The sequence below is a fragment of the Paramacrobiotus metropolitanus genome, unplaced genomic scaffold (genome assembly GCF_019649055.1).
Source record: "Paramacrobiotus metropolitanus isolate TYO unplaced genomic scaffold, Prichtersi_v1.0 Parri_scaffold0000094, whole genome shotgun sequence".
Lineage (NCBI taxonomy): Eukaryota > Metazoa > Tardigrada > Eutardigrada > Parachela > Macrobiotidae > Paramacrobiotus > Paramacrobiotus metropolitanus.
Window position 1 is genome coordinate 311,242 of NW_026570314.1, and position 24,271 is coordinate 335,512.

At 52.9% G+C, this 24,271-nt stretch overlaps 1 protein-coding gene across 1 annotated transcript in view; it reads right to left on the bottom strand.

The window, feature by feature from the left end:
• The window catches only part of LOC129596727 (BTB/POZ domain-containing protein 6-like), a 39,367-nt gene that overhangs the window by 1,427 nt on the left and 13,669 nt on the right, over nt 1–24,271 (bottom strand). Inside the window, exon 3 of the mRNA XM_055494074.1 lies at nt 126–304. Coding sequence (XP_055350049.1) covers nt 126–304 — 179 coding nt within the window. The remainder of the gene's footprint in view (nt 1–125; nt 305–24,271) is intronic.

Here is a 24,271-nt window from a genome sequence, read left to right on the forward strand (position 1 = left end):
AATAATTTCTGCTTGGTTTTTGTTAACATAGATGCGTATACCCGAAATCGCAGTACAATTGCACGAGTGTAGCAACTAGCAACACGACCCCGGTTCGGAAAGTGAAAATGCTCAGCAGCACTTACTTTTCTACTGCAGTGTAGACTGCGTTTTCCGATGCCCGAAGTGTGCTGCGTCGCAGAATCATCTCCAACGTTCCCCTGTCGATCTGGTTAAGCCCCTTGAAGCGCAGAACATTTTCACAATATGCGTCCACCACTCTCAAGCAAGGATCCACGAGATCATTTGCATGCCATTTAACAGCCTATATACCACACAACGTCGTATAATTCGAAACTTCGCAATGCAACTCGACGACACTGATAGCTTTTGTCAGAGGCCCATGACTGCGCCTGGTGCATACGGCCCACCATGGACGTACTTGCACTCATGCTTGCCATATCGCCTCTCTCGCTGTACGTACGTGTGCTGCTGCACTGCACTCATACCCGCTGAAGCGGATATACGCGGCGCACACACTGAGCATACTTGCTCTCTCGTCCCTCTCTCGCAGTATGACTCAGCGTTCATACGCTCGCGTTGGATTGAGTCCAGTCTGCGCATCATCACACAGCTGATGGCACACAGCACGTGCTTGCCGCCAGTTGCTTCTTTCACGCCTTGGCGAACGCTCAAGAGCTTTTTAGCATACACTTGCTTGCTTAGCCATCAGTGCTTTGTTTTGCTTTCCTGCTATTACGCAGCATTGTTCCCTTTATTTGTACAATAAAGCACACTCGTGATCTCCTCGCGCTTGCCTGTTACATGGTAAGCAGAATCGTTTGGTTTTCTTTCGACGGACCCTTTGAGGAGACGGTGAAGGCTTGATTTACGGAGAACTCGTGAGGAACCTGAAAGTCACTGTCAGATAGATTGCTGAAGCAATCTCTGCCTTGACTTTGATCGGACTGATCGCATCGTCTTACAGCTGAGGAAAACGAGGATCACTGAAGTGATTCTTGCCCAGCTGGTGAGCACAGTTTCTTTGTCTCTTCCACATTGAAGAGCGCATTCCCGAACGCACGGACTCTTTCTCTCCCAACTGACGGATCAGACTCGAACGAGAGTCTGCAGCGCGAACGGATTAATCCAATAATACGGGGACCTTCGCTTTGAACAGCGACCCGCAACTTTAACGGCGGATTTCAGCTCGGAAACGACGAATTTCCGACCTCGGACGGAGGAAATCGACCGACACCGACACCGACACTGGTAAAGTCACGGTTATAGGTCGATTTTAGCCGAAACTAGGTCGGCATTTCACTTTCTAACGGTAGAAAACTACTTCTATCCGTAAATCTAAAATTTTTAACGGTTAAAAAGTGATTTTCGACGGAGAAACCGACTCGGAATTTTGCTTTTGGTCGAGAACCGACCTGCTAGGTCAACGAACCTGTCTAGACAGTTAGACAAAGGCTAACCGGCAACAGGTCGGAAATTCTCTTATTTTTGATTTCTAACGGTGTTTCGACCACCAGAAAATTTTCTTAATTAATAAAACTAATTTCTAACGGTTAAAAACTTCAAAATCCGACTAGATAAACTTTCTAGCCGACCTAAAATAATCTGTTCTTCTGGCGGAAAATAGCGCGAAAATTCTCGAACTTCCTTGTGACGTCATAACGACCGCTTATCAGTACTTAAGAGGCAGCCAATCAGAGTGCAGGGGAAAGTTCCCATAGCCTAACATAGGCGTGATTCATCGTTTTTTGTAAATTTTTGCACGCGGCTCGCATTCTGTGACGTAGGCAGAAGTGCAAGACCACTTAACCTGTTACGTCACATTGGTCAGCACAGTAGCATAGGATGTGCTACACCGTACTACTATTACGTACTCTACTGTACCACTGTACTGTATAATAATACCCTGTGTACTGAGTCATCAACAGACACATCAACAACAACAACAACATTTCACCGGACGTTCCTGACCCTCGGAAGTTCCTGAACAAAAAGACGTTCCTGATTTTACCGAACATCTTCACACAGAAGATTGTTCGATTTTCTCTTTCTAACCTATTAAACCTCAAGGCTCCATCAGAGCCGACCTGAGTCGACAACAATGTCGAACTCCCGAGAAAACGAATACGCCAAGAAGTTCAATAAGGACTACTCGCGGCGTGCGAACACGACCGGAAAGTACTCACTCCGGTACGCCGGTCAGGACAAAAGTCAGCCGTCCTCAACCGACTCGACTAAGTCGGCTGAGGCAAGGGAAAGGCGCAACGAACGAATCCTCCTTGCCGACTCGAATCCGACCTCGGATGACAGTTTTGAGGACGCCAGGGATAAAACATTCCTGGATACCCAAGCTGACACAGCAGCCCCGTCCCACCCGACCGGGGGGATGTGGAACAGCTGCAGGCAGAGACCACATTGTCTCATGCCGACCTGGAGCCGAGCTCACAAAGAGCTCAAGACTCGGTAACGGCTACAGAAGCCACCGAGCTCGGACGGCAATCACCCAACAGGACGGAAGAAGTGCCGAAACCGACCTCGTCCAACATGGACATACCGACTAACCAAGTCGGAAGGAAATCGCCGACCACACAGGCCGAGCGAAAATCCCCGAGCAGGGAAGTCGACCAACAGAAGGCCGACCTACCAGCAGCTTCAGAGGTCGAACAACCGACCTCGACCGGAATGGAAAAACTGATATCAGAAGTTGGCAAAGTCCAACCGACCACACAGGTCGGAAGGATTTCACCGACCTCAGAGGTTGGAGAAAAGGAAGTCGGCAACAAGCAACCGACTTCCCTGGAACGGCAACCAACCGACACAAAGTCGGATGCGGCCGTCCAGCCGACTAAACTACCGACTCGAACGGAAGATTCCGAGGTACCGCCACGAAGCGGCCCTCGCCCAGCTGGATCACCGACCAGCATACCGGCGCCTACCGAACGGATCATTTCACCGTTGAGCCGACCTTCGCCAACCGGAAGCGAGTCGACTCGAGTAACTGAAGCTCAACAAACGGCGAAGTCGACTAAGGCGACACAAAGTCGACCTGTCGACCTGAAGATCCGACCTTCACCGTTAATGTTCGAACCTGGCGAACTTGGTAGCGAAAGAACCCCGACACCGAACGACGAAGTCTTTGACACGACAAAGGTGTCAAGACCGAACAGTGCGGACGGATTCTTCACGACACCGGTGAAGTCCAACCAGGACGACCTCACCTACCAGGCCAGTGCACTCGAATACACGGCGAAGAAGTGGATAGCGGCAACACCGCCTGAGAAGATCGAAGATGTCGACCTACTCCGTGCGAGATGCCGTAAGCTGATCACACAGAACGCTTTGGCAGACCAAATTGTAAACTCGACGGAAGGATCGCTCCGCAACTCGGCGGATACCCACAAACTCGAACGGAGGAGGTGGGAACGAGATATGGCTGACGCCAATAAAGGCATTGCCATTCAGCAACGGGAAATCGATCGGCTCAATGCCATACTGAAGCGTACCGACCAACCGTGTCGGCACGACATCGATGAAGCTACTACACTCAAGGGCATGCTGGACCGATCCATGGATGCGGTCCACGAGTTAAACCGGGAACTCGCTGAAGCGAACAAAGCGCTCGAAGAGGCCCGAAAAGACTTGGCCGATGTACAGACCGCACTGGTCGAGTCGGAACAAGCAGCCAGAGCGTTCCACCAGCAACTCAACACGGCCAACGAAGAAGCCGAGGTCTATCGAAACGAAGTCGATAGATACGTGGTGGAGCTAAAAAAGGCCGATAACGAGATCGACCGACTGACGCAACGAGTCGACGAACTCGAGTCGGAGATAGAACTCCTCTTCGTCAGAATGGGACGCCGGTTCATTGACGAGAACGCTCGGGACATGGGCTTTCCTAACCAAAGGACGGCCGATGTCGACCTAGTGGAAGCAAACGCTCAACTAGCCGACCAGGTCCATGGACTGAACAAAGTCCTCAAGGAGGAACAGAAACTCCGAGCTCAACTCGAGTACAACCTGAACGAGGCCCAAAAGGTAAATGAGGCGCAACATAGCCGCATCCTTTACCTGGAAGCCCGCGAAACCGAGCTGTACGAATTCGGCGAACAAGCCGCTCGTAACCTCCCGGAAATGATGAGGCAGATGGACGAAATGGACATCGAAACAAGGTGTCTGAGGGAAGAAAAGAAACACCTGGAACAAAGCCAGGTCGAACTTTCCCCACACCGGGAACAAAGTCGAGCTGAACCCCCCTCATACCGAACGTCCATGGCACAGGATCAACAGCCGTCACGAACGATCAGTGACATCCTGTGGGGAATTACTCCGACCCAGGAAATGGCGAAGAAGGAGAACAACACATCCTACTTCGTCGGAGTCGTAACAACCGACCCAAACGTGGGAACAATCCCACAGCCACCAACTGTACCGAGTGCTCCGGAACCGGAACACAATACGTCGACCGCGGCACCACGAGTACCAACGTCGAACGTGGCGACAACGACGTCGGCCGGTGCATATACAAGCACCTCGTACGCGACGCGCACAACAACGTACGCGCCGGTACCCAATGCCAGAAGAGATCGGACAACGGACACCGAACGTCTCCCGATTCAGCCACCAAGGCCTGGCATGGACGCATACCGCCCGCCACGGACGAACTCCAACCCAAACTTCCTCCGCCAGAACCCGCAATTCGACTCGGAACGCGGGCGAGCTCGGTCATTCAACACGACTGACCAGCAGCAGGACGGACGAAATGGAGAAGATAGCTCCGACCAACAAGGCCGGATGCCTCCGAACCGACCTACACAAAGTCGGATGCCGGCTCAGGGAACACAGCCCGACCGGTATGGAAGAGTCCACGACCAGCCAAGTGGATTCTATCCGCAGGCGCCGAGACAAAATCGAGCGCCCCCCCCACAACATTATGGAGGACAGCCGCACCAGCCTCGTCACGAAGACGCTCAGGCTCGATATCCGCAACAGGACGGATACAACGATCATAACGACGAAGCCTACCAACAGGGGGCGTACGAAGACCAACAAGGTCACATGCCATACGCCAACCCACCACCTGCCCCGGTTGCACAACAAGTCGCACCGGTGGCAAATCCGATTCCTCTTGCACAGGATCCAGCACATGTCGCTTTAATACGCGCAATTACCCACGGACGTCGGCAACCCTTACCGCCGTTCGATGGCGACCACACTAAACTTCACGGGTGGCTGAAGCAGATCCGAAGCCTGTATCGTCAAGCCCAACAATGGTATGAAGACGATCAGACTTTCATGTCCGACTTGGTAGCCCAACTAGATGGCCAAGCGGAACATTGGCATACTCTCGAAGCCGCTGGAGAACCAATCGGCGGATGGCCAGTCAACTTATGGCTGACCAAATTCGAGCAGAGATTTGCGGACAAGAACAAGGAGGTGAACATGATATCGCGAATCAATAAACGGATATTCCGTTTCGGCGAAGAAACGCCGGAACAATACTATGACGCGATGATGTTCATGAAGTCCCAAGTCCCCACCGTCACCGACCAGATGATATTATATCATCTTAGGGAAAACATCCACGAACCCAAACTGCGGGAGGCCCTGGAAATCAGGATGCCAGCAACGCCGATCGAGTTCCGTGACTACTTACGGGACTTCGTTAACGGCAAGGAAATGTATGAGGTGCGGAAATCGCGTGATGGCGACTACGCTAGAGTTCGGGCAGCAACACCTGCACCTGTTCCGACTCCACCTCCGGCGATACCACAACAGACTGTGTATCAGCCACACTTGATGCCGGGATATCAAACTCCGACGGCACAGTACGGACAACTAAGTCCGGCTCCGACGCCACCGGTGCAACAAGCACCAACCCAGCAACAGACTTGGGCAGGCGCGGTAACAGCAAACCTGAATCCCCCAGCACCTGGAACTGGAACATCCGTTAACAACTACGGCGGCCCAGGTTCTAGCTCGGGCGGTAACCAAAGCAACACAGGTTTTGGTTACGGACAGAACTCCAACCAGGGATACTCCGCATACGGACAGTATCCTCCACAAGGATACGGCGGCGGAGGCTATGGTCGCGGTAAAGGACGCGGCGGCGGGAACCGCGGCCGTGGGAACTTCCCCAACCGCGGCGGAGGCGGCGGCCCACAAGGCAACCGACCTCCCCAGGCACAACAAAGTGCTCGGCAAGGAACAACATACGTCGATAAGATGGAGGCAGCCTTCTTCCAGTGGACGAAGGACAAGACCTTCCGGTGCAGGCACTGCATGTTCAACAACCATGACGAGTCGCGCTGCATCTATGGCTCGGACAACAATCCGAACCTTCGGTGGTACGACGACTGGTACCGCCGATACTCGACAAATGGCCCGGTTGGCTCGGCGAACCCATTCTGGAAGGACATCGTGCCACCGCCGCGCCAACGCCAACAGGCAGGAGGCTCGGGTAGCCCCGGTAACGGAAACCGGTCACCCGGCCAGGGGAACGGCGGAAACCGCAACAATAGCGGCGGGAACCAACAAGGTTCCCCGGCATACAGAGAACCGTTGCCGCCCCGTCAGTCGCTGAACTCGACGCCACCCAACAATGGGTCGGCTCGGAGTAACTCCCCAAGAAACGCCCAAGGTCGATGAGCTCCGGTGACTCATTCGACCTCCAACATCCGACCGAACCACCGGACAAGGATAACCCGACTAAACAACCGCTTAATTACCGGAACGAACTGGATGCCCCCATAACGATTGAGGAGGGCACTCAACAGATAGAAGCCATCCTCCAACTACTCGGATTGAACGAAAATAGTTCAATTGACGACTTCGCAAAAGCGATGTCGACCTCCACAAAGGAGGTAGAGGCAGCTCGGAAGTTAGCTGCCCAGCTCGGCGTGTACGTCAACAATGGCACCGTCGAAGCTTGGCCCGGAATAAAACAAGTACTCCAGGCAACCGACCCAGCGCATCAACTTGGCGCTGGAACGTCGGAGGTCGGAACACAAGAAATGCCCGACCTAAGCAGCGCAAACAATGCGACTGCGCCGTCCGTCACACAAAGTGACGTAGCACGGCCCGGCCACGGAAGCTGGACCGGATTGCCGGTGAGGATAAACTCAACCGAGCAGGCCAGACGATGCCCAAGACGCGGAGGACCGGGACGCCGATTCACGCACAGGGGCAACAGAAACTTCCCCAATGTATCATCCGCACGCGCAACGGATAGATACGCTGCAACAATAGCAGCCATCGACCTCACCGAAGAATCGGAAGGAGAAGTCGAAGAATGGGAAACAGTCCCATTGGAAGCTCAGGTACCCGTTTACTCTCGGCCGGGAGAAGCGGACCTATTCCAGCCAAAAGAGCGACCAGCCAGAACGATAGCCAGTTCTCGAACATTCCTCAACATCGACTACATGTGGTCGAAATTGAGACCAACAAATGACTCAATTGAGGAAAGGATATTGGCTCAGGCACAACGGTTCGGAACCGCCAAATTACCGGAGGACGGAGTAGCTAACCGACCTGAGGTACAGGAAGCGGGAGAAGTCGGAGTTGAACTTACACAAAGTTCAACTCAACAGCCAGCCGACCACGGACCGGTGTCATTAATCCCCATCAAACCAACGGTGCGGGAAGTGACATTTGAGAAAGGAACCCATAAGAAACCGAAAACAGTTCGAGCTTGGACGCACGAAATCCAAGTCGGATCCACGCCCACAATGGCGATGTTGGATACCGGAGCGGAGACTTCGCTCATCGAACAACGGTTTTGCGAGAGGAACGGTTTAACGATGCAACCCCTCGGACATTACACCAAAATACTTGGTGTAGGCGGACAAGTCGCCTTTATGGTGTCTCACTGCTGTACTGCACCTGTAACAATGCAGGGCTTTACTAGCCACCATACATTCCACGTCCAGCCGACCGAAGCGGACATTCCAGTACTGCTCGGATGCGACTACCTGCATTCGAAATTCACCTTCGTTTTAACGCCGATCCGTACTACGGAACAACCGGTAGGAACGACGGTAGAGCAGTCTATCCCGATACCAGAGGCATCGGGCAAGTTACCAAGTGAAGCAAGGATAAGTCGGATTGATCACCCGTCGGACCCTTCGCGAATTTGCCGTGACTGCCGGAATAACAACCGGACTCTGCTCGAGGAACTTAAACTGCACAACGCCATCGAAGCGTACGAAGGACGGAAAAACACCGGCACACTACGACCGGCCAAGACAGTACTAAAGTCTATCCCGATACCAGAGGCATCCGCTGAAGCGGATGCTCGGAACTTAGAGGAGGTACAACAAAGGTACCGAACTTGGTTCTCGGGAGCTCGACACTTTCTCGACCAACGGACGTTGGAGATGGTGACCACCCTGCGACAGAATGGAGCGGTAACATACGAGCAAATACGGGACACACAACAAACGTGTGAACCTGTAATCGCCCTCATGAACGACATAGAGGACGAAGCATGGGAATGGGAAGACGAACGAATTCCGATCCATCGACAGTACATGGAATACGGACTTCCCGTCCCACGACCTTTGGAAATGCCTTGCCAAGAACTAGGCTTTCAACTCTTCGCCTATATGCAGCGAGTTCAGTTGCACGGAGAATCGTCAACGACTGCATTCTGGCAACGGTATGGCGAGGACACCGCTATAACGCGACATGTACCCGACCCATTACCGCCAGTAGAGGAGCATACTCCGACCACGGTGCACTTCGCGAGTAGCCCACCGAAACCCCAGGACGACCTAATCCTGGAGGAAACTGATAAACCTTACCAGTGTACCATCTGCAAGGATAACATTGACGGAGTGGTACGGGCCATAAAGGCTCATCACGACTTAACTTGGTCGGACGACAGACCGTCGTCACCGTCACCTCCGCAACAGGAACGGAAGGTAGACCGCTTTCGGAAGCCCCAACAGACGCGCATCCAATGGTTGAGCGACATAGGCTCACAACCAATCGACCTTGAGAACCAGGACGGAGCAAGTCGACCTACCCAATCGACGGAGCAAGTCGACCAAGCCGAAACGACCACACAGGTCGAAGTCGGTAACACACCGCAAGTCGGACAGGAAGACGGAACAACCGTCGAAAACGAAGATTACCAGTCGGACGACTCGGACATACAGAGTACGAGCGACTCGGCGGATACCGACTCCGATAACCGACCTTTGGAAGAATCCGAGGAAGAAGATGACGAAGAATTCAATCTGTCAGTCCGACACTGTAAGACGGATAAACCGAGCATAAACGACTCGGACGATTCGTCATCGGAGGACGAAGAACCGACCTACGATGTCCGACTAACCACAGCATTGCGGACTATAGTTCACACAGAATTTATAGTCGAGCAACCGGAACAAACCGAGCAACCTAAGCCAGTCGACTCCGAACAACAGGAGGAACTCGACCAACTTAAGGCTTTGTGGGAATTTGGAGGAGGTAAACCGGAGGAAGACGATTTCCGACCTCCAACCATAGTCGTCCAGCAATTGGCAACCGAACAACCGACCTTGGCTAACTTAACCGACCAACAGAAGTCGGAGCATTTCAACACATGGAAGGCACGAGTCGCCAAAGTAACGACGATTGACGAGTTGGACCTGGACAACAAATGCCCAGAAGTCCATCACTTAAAGCTGGATTCCCATGTAGAGACGAAAGCGTTAGACCGACAAGTCGTCTTCAACAGCGAACGAGCCTCTCCCACCATGGTCAACATGTTCGATCAAGGTACGGACGGCCAAACCAATGGATCCGAGAAGACCAATTTACTTCTCTACCCTACAACGGGTAGTCCGACCTATTCGGCCAATCGAAGCCAAGATCGACATTCGACCGACAAACGACACGGCCTGGATAAATATTCAGAACACGACTCACCAAACGAAGGTGCTGAAGAAAGGTGTTCGACTGGGACACATGCAATATGCTGACGTCTATGAACCGGAAATCAACAATGAATTCGTCGAATGGGAACTCCCACACAGAGTGGCGAAGACTTGGCCCCCGACTCGGGAAGTGAAGCCAAAACCCCAGTTCGAATTTTTCGAGGCAACAGGAGTTCGAGCCCAACGGAAGGTCAAACTCATCCCTCGAGCCGTAACAATGGTAGAAGTCGTCCTGGACGTACCGGTATCCAAGGACCAAAAATTGATGTACCTCGGTGAATCCGATTCCAAACGAGACGGAATCGAATTCATGGACGGTGTAATTAAACATGATGGGAAACGATTCATCATCATGGTGGCAAATCATACTCGTCGGGAAGTAACCTTACGCAAAGGTGCCCCGATGGGTCGAGCTGAAGCATTCACAATGATGACGGACGACCAGAAGGTCGAAGAAGCACGAGTCAACACGGCTGAGGTAGAAACGGAAGACGCCGAATCCCAGGAGGAGCGAAGAAGAATCATCGACTCCATGAACTTCGGTAAAAACTTAACCGATGAGCAGCTAGCCAAACTGAAGGCGGTTGCATGGGATTACCGGACCGTATTTCCGACCTCGAAGAAACCCTACGGAGACGTCAAAGGGGTAACACATACCATTGATGTCCAGGGAGCGCAGCCGATCAAGATGAACCCCTCCAGGACAAGCTGGAAGGGACGTGAATTCATCCAAAAACACGTGCAAGAGATGCTCGACCAAGGAGTCATCGAACCATCATCGGCTGCATGGAGCTTCCCCGTCGTCTTAGCCGCAAAACGGAACGGAGACGGCACGGTAGGAACACGCTTCTGCATCAACTATATCAAGTTGAATGCCGTTACAAAGAAGAATAACTATCCACTACCGAACCCGGACGAGCTACTGGACCGATGTGCCGGAATGGAATACTACGGCAAGGTAGACTGTCAGTCCGGCTTTTGGCAAATTCCAATGGACGAACAATCCAAGGACTACACGACCTTCGTTACACCCGAAGGCATGTGGCGATTTAACCGTATGCCGTTTGGAGTCTGCAACGGACCAGCAACCTTCCAAATGCATATGGACAAAATCACGGCATCAGCTCGGAAGAAGGGTGTGTTCGCCTACATTGACGACATCACCTTCTTCGGCAAAACGTTCGAAGACTTCCTTGAGGCTTTCCGAGCAACTCTCGAATGCCTCCGCGATGCTGGGTTCACGGTCAAACCCTCCAAATGTGAGATCGGAACGGACAGACTGCTGTTCCTCGGACACGTCCTTAGCAAGAACGGAGTCCAGACCGATGACGAGAAAGTGGCCTGTATTGCAGAACGAAGCTGCCCGAGAACTGAACGGCAACTTAGGTCGTTCCTCGGACTGGCCAACTACTACCGAAAGTTCATCAGAGGATACGCTCAAAAGACATCAAAAACGTATGAACTCCTCCGGAAGGATAAAAACATCAAGCTCGATTGGACAGATGCCCACACGGCAGAGTTCAATGACATCAAGAAAGCGCTAACAGAAGCACCCGTACTGGCAAAGTTCGACCCGACTAAGAAGACCGTCATTGAATGTGACGCAAGCGGAGCCGGACTTGGCGCGGTGATCTCACAAGACGATCATCCAATCGCCTATGCCAGTCGAGTCCTACGCGGACCGGAACTCAACTACGGAGTTACCGAATGGGAATGCTTGGCCGTGGTATGGGCTGTGCAGAAATTCAAGCACTTCATCGACCACGGACCATTCACCGTAAGGACAGATCACCGAGCACTGCAGAATCTGCTCCGATGCGAGTCGAACCGACCTGGCATCAACCCTCGACTAACGAGATGGGCACTGGCTTTACAAGGACGGGACATAACCATCGAGTACAAGCCGGGAGTTTTGCGACAATGCGGACGCCCTGTCGAGATGGCCACTCGAACGTAGTGACGACAAAGATCCACACGAAGAGTTGGACCAAGTCCCCAACTTCGAGGACTTTAAAGACGAAATTAAGGTCTGCACAATACGGACCCTTAGACGTCTGAAGGCAAATGCCTCAAAGAAAAGGAAGAAGGATCTAAAGGAACCACCGAAAATCCCCCTTCCAAAGGTTCTCCCCGGATGCAACGTCATAACCGACTGGGACGACTTGAGCACGGCAGAAGTCCGAGTCATTAACATCCCAGCACCGGAGACACCGGAACCGACAGTTCGAACCGTCAACACGGCGGAAGACGAGGAGTTGGAAGTCGAAAAGACACTCCCACCTCCACCCGAACCGAACGCGGAACTTCGAAAAGCGCAGTTGCGAGACCCGCAGCTACGCAAAATTATTGACGAACTGGAGAAAACGGAAAAACTCGACCATAAGTCGAAACATCTGAAACATTTCCAGATGGCGCAAGGAGTACTGTACAGACTGAAGACGATCAACACAAAGTTGGAACGTTGCTTCGTCGTACCACTCTTTATGCGCAACCAAATCATTCGATCACTCCACGAAGGAAAAACCGGAAACCACTTCGGAAGGGAGAAGACGATCGAAGCATTGAAGCTACGCTACTACTGGACAAGGATGAATAGTGACGCCATCTCATACATCGAGAAATGCCGACAGTGCATCTTGACAAACAAGCAACGATGCCCACCACCGGGTGAACTCCAAAAGACGGAAGTCGGTGAGGCTTGGTATCGCATATACGCATACTAAACAAAGGTCCTCTTCCTCGGACGGAGACGAAGGGATACCAGTACATCGCAGTGGTAACCGACCAGCGGACGAAGTTCACCGTAGCCCGGGCAACGAAGACGAATACCGCGAGGGAATTCGAACGGTTCTTCGTCAAGGACGTCCTCCTAAAGTACGGAATGCCGACCTTCATCCACTCGGACAGAGGGACTCACTTTACGGCGAAGACGTTCGCCAAGGTCGCACGGATATTTGGCATCCAACATACACTTGGAACTGCCCATCACCCGGAAGGACAAGGACAAGTCGAACGGCAAATGCAAACGATATGGGACAGAATAAGGAAGTTCTGCGATGTAAAAGGCGGACACCGATGGCACATAGCCTTGGATTACGTCGTCTGCGGAATGAACCGAGCCGTCCATGCCGCGACTAAGTTCTCACCATTTTACATGATGTATGGTCGAGAAATGACCATGCCACAGGACATAGTGGCCGGAACGAATACACCGGAAACCTTTACGGATAAGGAACAGTATATCCGACGGATTAAAGAACGACTTCAACGCTCGCACGAGATTGCCCGCATCAACATTGATGAGGCATTCGAACGAAATGCCGAGCACTACAACAAGAAGAAGTCGAATCCGACCTTCAAACCGAGGGATAAGGTAACTGTGGAATTCCCGACCAAGGACCCAGCTCGGAAGGAACGCTATGATGGAGTTTGGACGGTCATCAACTACGTTGGCCCAAACAACTTACTCCTCCGATGTGAAGACGGACGTGAAGATACGGTAGCCGTCGACCGAGTTAAACATTGCCGAGTCGAGACAAGTCGACCAGCACTCGGTCAACTGGCCCGGTAGCCGACCCGACAGACGGGAAAGCTACTCGGAAGCCGAAGAAGAAAACGGAAGAAACCGTCGAAAAACCTTCGGATCCGACCAATGACGCGGATAAAACCGAACCAAAGGTGAACAACAAGCGAGGTCGACCTCGGAAGAAACCTCCGACCGACTTCGAGACACCTGCATTGACAGAATTGCAGAAACAAGATGCGATAGCTGCTGAACCAGCACCGACCTCGGAAGAAGTCGCTGAGGACAAAGCTCAGCCGACCACCGAGCAACCGAAGAAGTCGGACAATAAGTCGGAAATGCCGGCCCAGCCAGCCAACCAATCAATGGAAGAACCGAAGCCAGCGACAAAGCTAGCTCGGAGGAAGAGGACGGTAAAGCAAACCGACTCGTCGGCACCGACTACAGAAGTCGCAGTAGCCGACTCGGCAGTCCAACCGACCAAGCCAAAGCGCAAGTACACGAAGCGAAAGGTCGACTTACCTAACACATCGGCGCCGACCACGGAAGTCTTGTTAGGTGTAAAACTTAGAATAACTTTTAGGTAGCCTAACAGTAGCTAGGTATAGATGGACCTTTGGTGTCGAAATGGAATCTCTTCAGTTGACCGGAACATCTTCAGTTGAATGTACGGGAGTTGCTAGAATTCTAACGCGCCGTATTTCCCTTCCTTGACAGCAAGCAACAATGTCAGGTCGTCACCGACACGACCCACCCTCCAGCGGATCGAACAGCGGACGCAGCGGCGGCGGATCGAACCGATCCCAGCCTTATCCGACTCATCGCTCGACATCGCGATCGGATAATTCGCGGTCGGCCACACAGACGCCTTTACCGCAGGTAGATAATCCTAGTGCTAACTTAACAGCTAATGTGTTAGCAGGTCTTACGGTCGGGCCTCAACGAGGAGCTATACCGCCACAGATTTTGCCACAGAACACAGCGGTCGATAACACAGGCTGCTTGTGGAATCTCGGCACTGGAACGAGTCAGACGACTCCGGTAACAGCAGCAGACCCACATGGTCAAATGCCACCGTATCAGTGGTCGGCACCGACAACAATAGTCGGACCGACCAGCTCGGCATCAACAATGATGACCGGAGCAGTTTACCCGAGACCGACAATGGTGCCAGGCATAGCGAACACGCCTGCAACAATTTACATGGTGCCCACAATGGCGCCGGGAATCGCTAACACGGCTGGTCCGATCTACACGACGCCCACATTGGCGCCGAGTAGTTTCCCATACAGCCCACCAGCGATGCGATTCGCATCAATCCGGCCAACGTCTGGAATGTCACCCCCGCAAATCGCAAGCATTAGCATGGTCAACCCGGATGGCACAATCTCGCCACCAAGGCCAATATTGCTCACGCCACCGACCTCGCCGACTCATCTCCGACCACCCGGACAACAAAGTTCCTGGATGGATCCGAACGCGACGGCCCACTTACTAAATCGGCTGAATCAGCACAGAAGTCAGGTCGGAGGACAGAGCCAACAAGCGCCTGTCTCGACGACGGCCACACAGGTCGTAACGTCGATGCCTCCACCTTTCGTGGTTGTCCAAGAAATTAACACCAACGGAAGGACGGACGAAGAACTGCGCCAACAAGCGAAATTGGCTCGTGCTCACATAGACACGATCAGCCAAGCGCTGACGCAAACCTCGCAGATGGATCCAAACCACGCCGATTACCGAGCGGCACTATTGAATCAGCTCTCCTACAACGAGACACGCCTGAATGACACAAATAAGACGCTCTACCAGAGGGAACAGCAATCTCTCCGAATCTGCCAACAAGCGGTGACTCGACATGTGGCTCAACGACTGGGAGATCCTGACCCTGGACCTCCAAAGATAACCACACAGGTTGTCGTACCGACGTCCCAGCCACCTCCACCGACTTCGGCAGGCCAACAAGTGCCTGGCCGAACACCGTCATTGGAGATTGGGAAACTCCGTATCCGAAAGGAGGAGGCGATGAAGGAGACGGTGAAGCTCAGAATGAGCTACTCGCACATCCCTCACACGGCGGACAACTACGCCGCTGAGATGGGAAGGATAAGTCGACAGGAATCACACCTCACCGATATAGCCGCCGAAACGGAAAGACGGATACGAGCGGAAGAACTAATTTTGCGCTCATCCGGAATCTCGGCACCGACCACACAGGCGGTGATCGATGAGGAAATCCGACTGGCCCGGCTGGACGCCTTAGCGCAACAACGCAGCGAATACCTTCACAAAATAGACGAAGTGAAGAAGCGCCTGGCCGCTCTCGACCCGACTGAGGAATACTATTCCCAAACCGTTAAGGGCAATATCGACCTCCTCGACCAATGGACAAAGAAGTTCACGGAGAAGGAGAATGAAATCCGAGCACTCCAGCCGACAACGACTCAACCAGTAATCGTCCCAACAAGCGGACCGCAACAAAGGATAGCGGTGAATGTAGGCCCGGAGGCGCCACCAAAAATGGTCCCGGCCTTCCAGCCGAATCCGATACAGCAAGTCCCACAAGGACTACCTGTATTGCCGCTCCCAACACTGCAGGAGCTACGGGCATTTTTAAGAATGGCTGGAATAGTCGTGGAACGAATGGGCGCGGTCATGGAAGATACACAGGCCGGAACTCCTGAATGGCAGGCCCTCGAACACAACGGGAAAGTCATTCGGGATTACATGGCCGGACTCCAGTCATACTTGACTACCGGACTGCCAGCAACTACGGCAGAACTGACCGTCATCCGAACAAGGATGCAGAACGCGCAAAACCGAATCGACCGGCATCATCACCTGACCCAAAACTTGGAAGCAGCGGAACGGAGGTCGTCAGCCGTACCAATGCCTCAAATAACGGACGTACGGGCCGCCATCGAAGTCGGAAAACGAATCCTCGACGGCATAAGGATGACGCAAGGCGGAGACTTACCAGCCATCGCCAACAGAGCTCAGATAGTTAACGACCTCCACCGAAGCTTGCGCATCGCCCGCCAATTACTCGAACAACGAGAGGGTATAACGACAGACGACCAGGCCGTCCGACTGAACATGCATTACCGAAGGATTCAACAGATAATCCAGAGCCAGACGGGTGGAACCGAACAACAGGTCCCCCAGCTCAGGTACCATGCAATGGCACTTCAGATTGGACAGGATGACCAGACGACAGAAGTCTGTAAAACCATCCTCGAAGGCGAAGAAGCCCTCCAAGCCGTCTATGGACGAATAGCCAATGGAATTCAGAGTCTCACTGACGTAGATCCCGTTCGGAAAATTAACGATCTCATAGCTCACATAGGGCTAACTGAAGATCTTACTCGGTACGGTTTGCCCACCACAGAGGTGGACAAACACCGACTCCGAACAGCCATGGATCAGGTGAAGATGGCTGTCTTAATGGAAAAATCTCCGACCTCACAGACGGATAACGTCCAACCGACGACGTTACAACCGGGAGCCATTAGGACTTCACCGATATCATCGCCTCCACCGCCGACCACACAGGTCGTCAGCGGAGCACACCCGCCGAACACCCAAGTGTTCGACCCGGCACGACTTTGGACGCTCGAAATACTGAAACAGAAGCGGGATGAGGTGATTAACCAGTCGAACGCGATCAAGGAACGGATGCAGAACCTCCCAACCAGTGGAGCCGACCATCCTCAAGACTTCCAAGTCTTGCTGAACCAGTACAAACAAGCGTACAACCGCCATAAGGAACTCGACAAAATAATCCATGTCGAGCAACAGATGATTCAGCTGACCGCAACACCACGGTCTCCACAGACGATGCAGGCACTAGCGACGCCAGCCTCGAACGGTGAGAAGACAATCACCGACGCCAGGAGAGCCCTACGAGAGGCAAAGCAAATCCTGGAGAAGATACGTGAACACTCGCAACAAGGTCTGGAACGCTATGCCTTACAGAAGATCGAAGACTTCACAGCTTACATAAAGCTCGTCGAAAGTCTAATCCAAAGCGGGACGCCACAGACGATGGCACATCAAAGGCTACTAGAGCCAGGAGTCGCGCTACTATCCAAGCTCAACGAGGAGCATCGAAGCCTTTTACCCGCATCATCGACGACGACCACACAGGTCGTAACGTCGAATACCTCACCCGACAGGACGATCCTCTACGCCAAAGGCGCCATCAAAGCGGCGGAGCGCACACTGAAACGAAAACGACGCGCGGCGAAGGGAATCGAACCGAACATGCAGAAAATAGCTTCCGAGTTCGATACTCACATACAACTAGTGAGAAACCTGATACAACCAGGTACAATCGAACCGGAAGCTCATTTTCAACTCACGATGGACGCCATCAACCGACTGCAGGATTACAGTTGAAAGCAGAACCGACTACCTGACTCCGACACGGAGACTTCGGACGCATTACCGTCGACCTCATCGGCGGCGGAGATGCACTCGGCAATGCGGAAAAGCCGCAGGTAAAAGATGGCTTCCATAATCGGCGATGGATGGAATCTACTGGATCACCTCCAGAGATCCTTCGTCAACGAGACACCAACCGACGCTGAAACGCTCCAGGTAGCAAGGCAGAAAATTAATGACTTAACGGCCTACCTGAAAAGAGCTGATCATCTAATTATGAAAGATGAACCGACCGAGGTTGACGAACGACAACTCAGAGCGGTAGTCGAACGGATCACAGAGATCCTAGACGCGGAACCCGCATACACTAAACGGATTCCATCGCCATCGTCACCTCGCCGAGCAACACCGACTACGACAGCGGTGATGACTCTAGTCGGCACCACACCGATGGAAAACTTAACCGCCAACATGGACATAATCTGCCAAGCCGGACAAGACTTGGCCGATATCTACTATCACCGACTCAGCGGAACCCTAATGGAACAAGAGCAAACCGGCCTCGAACGGATCGACCGAGCATTACGACTCGAGTTGGATTGGGCCGATACTCTAGGCTCATGGGAAATTCCACTGCCAGGTCTGAACCGAGACCGGCTAATCGAAGCACTTAAGTCGGTGATCGACTACGTCAAACAGTACTTGGCCAACCCGAACAAAGCGGGAGCGCCAGTAGAGAGAACACCTTCTCCATGCCCATCAGTTGGACTCGACGTTGAACTCCCATTCACCGAAGCAGTTGAACAAAAAGAAGTCAACATCGGCGAAGTCGAAGATCAGTACCGAGAGGCGGTCGAAGTGATGGAGAAGCTCGGAAAACAACTCCGGGAGCTCGACCCTAACAACCCTATGGAGAAACAGATGCGTGATGCCTTGGATCAGCAGTACAACATCTGCTCAAGGCGGGTCGAAGACTTGTGGAAAATCCTTGAGGCTAACCCACAAAGGGTTCAGCCGACCTCCACTCAACCGCAACCGACCACTTCGCAACAACCGCTAGAGCCCACACTGGCAGAACAGCGGACAGCTCTTAACGACAAATTGGCTCGTACACAGAGGATTGCCAACAGCGTGCAACGTCAGGTTGATAATATGGACGGAACAGATCCGACCATCCGTAACATTCGGACGGCAATCGAAGACCAGATTAGAGTTTCCCAGATGCACATTCAAGACCTCCAAGTCGATCTCGAACTTTTACGGCGGAAAGAACTCGAACAACATCGGAAAGAAGCGGAACGACGCGCACCCGGTTCGCAACAGCCGAACACTTCGAGTCAGCCGACTTCGACGACAGCTCGGATTCAACTCCAGCCGACCTCAACAACGAGTTTGGCTCAACCGAAGCCGTTGGAAATGGCCGACCGGCCCATGTCTCCGGCCACGGAAGCTCGGATCATGGAAGCCATACCGGACACTGACGAGTTGCCGAGCACGGTCGCGCCACATATAGTCAAGTTACTGGCCAGAGTAGCGGAACTCATCACAGAGATGAGGGCCCGCAGGAACTTTTGTGTCGACAACAGCCAAGAAGCAAATGACTTGGATCGAGACATCCTGGCGTGGGGAAACAATGCTCGGTTCATACGACGACTTTGTCATCCGGACGCCCCACAAACAACCAGGACCCGACAACACCTAATCCGCACTACATCATGGTTGGAAACCAGGGTGAACGAGTACGAGGAGGAAAAGCAACGGGACGAAGAAGAAAAGTCGACCAGCGTGGCAACAAACGCCATGGCCGAAGGTCGGCCGTCTAGGATCACAAAGATCCAGACGGCTCGGAAACCAACTTTCGACTCCGTCCGACTTCCACCTCCAGCCCCACCAGCCAAACCCGACCTTGAATGGATAAAAGCGGTTAACACACAGTTACTGCGAGCCGACGCTGTCATTATCGAATTGCGGAAAATGATGGACGAAACCGACCAGCGGAGTCCACAGTATTGTCAGATCGACATCAACCTCGGACACTTGGAGAACAATACCAAGGAAGCCCGATTTATTCTCCGACCAACAACAGTGTGGTCGGCTAAGAATCAGGAACGGCTACAAACATTAGTAGCCATGATTCAGTCTTTCGTAGACGACTTCTACAAACGGAAGGAAGCGGAAGAACAGAAGAAATCGAAGAGACCGCCATCCGCTAAAAAGCCAAAGGTACAACCTGTCAAACCGACACAGGTAGTTCCACCGGTGAGTCACCAAGACGAGCCGATGGACGAAGTGCCAGTACCTCCACTTGAAGGCGACGATGAACCAATGGACACTTCAGAGGAAGTCGGAACAACAGAAGTTAGCCGACCTAAACCCATGGAACGACCTACAACGTTACCTGGGCTCTCACAAAGAGAACCGCAGAGTGAACGAACACCTGATGGTCGACTTATCCTCCAACCAGGCGGATCTAACTCGCCGAAATTCGCACGGAAGCCAAAACCGACGGGTAACATTGAAGAGCACGGACCACGCAGGCGGCTCTTCCCGTCGAAGTCGCCATCACCAGTCAGGACCAAGGAACAACTCTTGGAAATCCTGAAGGCGACTCCGTCTTCCCTACCACCGGCCGAAGAGAAACCGAGCCCGTCACGGAAAGTAATGGGAGCGAAGGCCTTGTTTACACCGGCCGTTCACAAGAAGTTAGTCGGCCAAGCAAAAACGTTGGACCTTCAACGGATACTCTACGAAGCACAACTTCAAGGAGGTATCCGAGATCGGACCATGACGGAAGAGCAACAGACTCAGATGGCCCAGAAGATCCATGCTACCATCCAGGATAGAGACAAAGTCCTGAGACGGTTGGTGACAATGAGATGCGGGAAACAGAAGTTACGACAACTCCCGCTGGATACGAACATGATCCAGACGATTCAACGGCTCCGCAATCCGAGCATCAACCCTGGTGCCTATACACTGTGTAACGCCGCGCGTTCTCTGTGCACGTGTACTTGTATACATACAGTACATATGCGCCTGCATAATATACCGGAAGTGGACCGATCGATTATCGCATCGATTACGTCTTCAAGGGCGCTATCCCGCATATCCGCATATCCGCATGCATATTCCCTTATCTAATTAGACCTAAGTGCCGATGTGAGAACTGTGTCATTAACCGTCACTTAGCGTGCATGTTGTATATGTACTCTGTACATGAGTTACTACCGTCTTAATGGAAACTGGGTGTGTTTGTGCAAGTGTTGGCATTTTATGACTTTCCATTTTATCCTGTGTGTAGAATCGTGGATTTTCTCTTATAAGTCTAATGCTTTTTTCAGTTGTAAAGTCAGTAGTGTTTTTCTCAAGTTTTGCTTTGGATGTGAGTTTAGCATAATTCAATCTTTCTTGTTATTTGTTGTGTGAGTAAAGCTACAAAAACACCGTTGTCGCCGCGCTGTCTTAGTGTACACGGTACACTGTAGATAGGCTAGTTACACAGAGTAATTATCGATCCATCTTTATTCTCCCATTTGCCTGCACGGATAAACGTTATCGCGCAGTCAGCAATCACCAACAGTATCCACCACGTGTTAAGACTAACACTGGTGCCAAAACCGGTCTGCGGAGGCGTAGGAGCATTGTCGTTTGGAATACGGTCATTAACTCTGCAGTTGGACATTGACCTTTATCGATCTGTGGTGGATATTATCAGATTCAGAATAATCAGTGGTTGATTATTCTTGTATTGCTTTGGGAATTACTTTTGTTAACTACGGCGACTACAGTATTGATTTGTTGGAGTGTACACGGTAACTCTCAACAAGATGTCAAATCCAGGAGATGATCCTAACAAATCGACCGGCATCCAAGTGCAGCCGCACTCCAACACCGCTATTCCCACCAAGGCGGATGCAACCGGCAAATCCATCGTGCTGGATTCACGTGTCCTGGCGGAGGAATTCACCTCCATTCAAGCAACCGGTGACACCAAGCCACCCCTGTTCCGTGGACGCGCGGGCGAGGATGTTGAGGGATGGGTGCGGCGCTTCCGCACCGTGGTCACGGCCCTTGAATGGAAGGAGAGCAAGGTGTTACGCAAAATTCCGGTTTATTTAGACGGGTTTGCTGCAACCTGGTATAACAAGGTCAGTGACGGCGGTAAGAAGCTGCCTTACGCCACTTCCGATGAGTTACTGAAGGCTATTATCAGCCGTTTCCAAACTGAAGACTATCGTAATCAGCTTAAGGTCAAGCTGCGTTTACGTAAGATGAAGCGCGACGAGGCATTGGAAGATTATTTTAATGATGTCATGACCTTGTGTGACAAGATTAATGCAGACATGGATGACGACGATGTCATCGAGAAGTTGAAGGCAGGATTATTGCCGGAGTATCTCAGCAGACTGGCAATGACGCAAGCTGCCACGCCAATGGAGTTCCTCTCGGACATGCAGAAGGTGTCGGATTCCCTGCGCTTAGAGTCGAAGAATCGAGCGACGGAGTGGACGACAGTGGAGAGGAAGGGCGGCAACCGGCCGTGGAGCAACAATTATGGAAAAGGTCAGTACGGGGGCAATGGCGGTAATGGGAAGCCGTTTATGCGAAAGGTCACCAATGCCGGTACAGCTGCCGGTAACGGGGGACCTAAGCCCACTGACAGGCCGGTTAAGCGTTGCTATAATTGCAACGGAACGGATCACATTCAACGGGATTGCCCGAAGAACAAGGTCACACAGCAGCCACGGAATACGACCGGAGCAGGCGCGCAGCAGGCGCGCAGTCTGTTGACCTTGGACGATGGAGGCCGTGCACCGGCCGCTCCCAGTCTGCAGCTGGGAATGGCATTGGACGCGGGTGCAACAGGGAGTGGAGGAGAACCAACCCTGGACAGTGGCGTTGCTGGAGGGACGGCCACTGGTGCCGGTGGGGAGGCCGGACTTACTTGGTATACTTTTGGCCTTGGATCATCGTCGGATACAGACCAGTCATGGAAGATGATGCGGTGGTCTGGAGCACGCTCTAACGGAAGAGAGCGAGTAGTGCGCCACAGCCGGGATGCAGCTGTGGATGGATACCGTGGTGACGCGGCATACACCCGATATCTCTTGGAATCCCAACGGAAGTACCGATTGAGCTGCGTTGCAGCTATTCGCCCAGCTAACCGGGCTGGTGTTATGGTGTATGCTGTTGAGCATGACGGCGCAATTGAAGTGCGCACACGGATGTCTCCGAGGGAGTTCCGAAGCATGTGTAGGAGAGGGCTCCTGGGCTTTGACGCCCACACCTCCCAAGAAGCTACGCGCCTGGAAGCGGCGCGGGAGCGACGCTGGGCGAGGGAGCGCCGCAGCAGGAGCCAGTCTACCGAGGAGAGATGGGAACGGAGTCCATCTCGTGATCGGAGGGAGCGACGCTCGGCAAGCATGGCCAGCTTGCGTACGGAACGCGCCCGGTCACACTCGACGGTACGGATTGAGACGCCATGGGAAGCGGTTCGTCGGATGCAGCAGGAGTGCGCAGCGCGAGCGGAGCCAACATTCCATGGAAATTCCCCGGCATGAGCCGCAGCCGGAGGAAGAGTACGCACGATGCGGAAAGGAGGGATGCAGCGAGCATCATGGAGGCGACCACCGGACGCAGGCATTGCGGCGCGCGATGGCATCAATGGAGACTCAGCACCCCGAGTCACCGCCTCCATACTACACACCGAACTACAGTCCGCAGAGTCCAGACCCCGAACCATCGGATGGAGGATCGGTCGGCACGACTGGAGAGGTGACGTACCCAATGTTTGATGAAGAGACGTCTGGATGGCGCGAGCCAGTGTCCACAACCGGACGGATGGAGCGAAGCGAGGTTCACATACCGGTGCACCGGGTCATGCGCGCGGTGCCGCCGCCGCTGATGAAGCTGTCGGCCATGGTGAAGGATATGCCGAAAACCTATCTTTCTCCACTGGACATTGGAGGGACGGTTCCACTCATGGATATTAAGATTTGTGGCCGACTTGCTACGGCGCTGATCGACTGCGGCGCCAGCCTGTCGATCGTGAACCAAAGCTTCATACGTGGATTAGGAATGGTAATGAAGCCATTTGTTACCGATGTGGTTGTCGCTGACAACCGAACGGTCCGGACGTCAGGACAGATCACGCTGAACGTGGATATGGATGGAATCCATGGAGACATCCCGTTCGTGGTTTTCGACAATTTCGGGGCGGGGAAATATGACTGTGTCATTGGCTGTAACGTACTTCAACAGCCCGGCATCCTAGTGGACGTGGGCAACCGGCGCCTGTTGTCAGCGGCCGATTACCTGTTGCTGTCGGATGCCACAGGTAAGCCTCTATGTGAGAGTAATAGAGCTGCCCCTGTAGAGCCCCGGGCCTCACAGCCCATGGTAAGTAACCTTATGACCACACTACTTGGTCAGTCGACGTGTGCCGGCG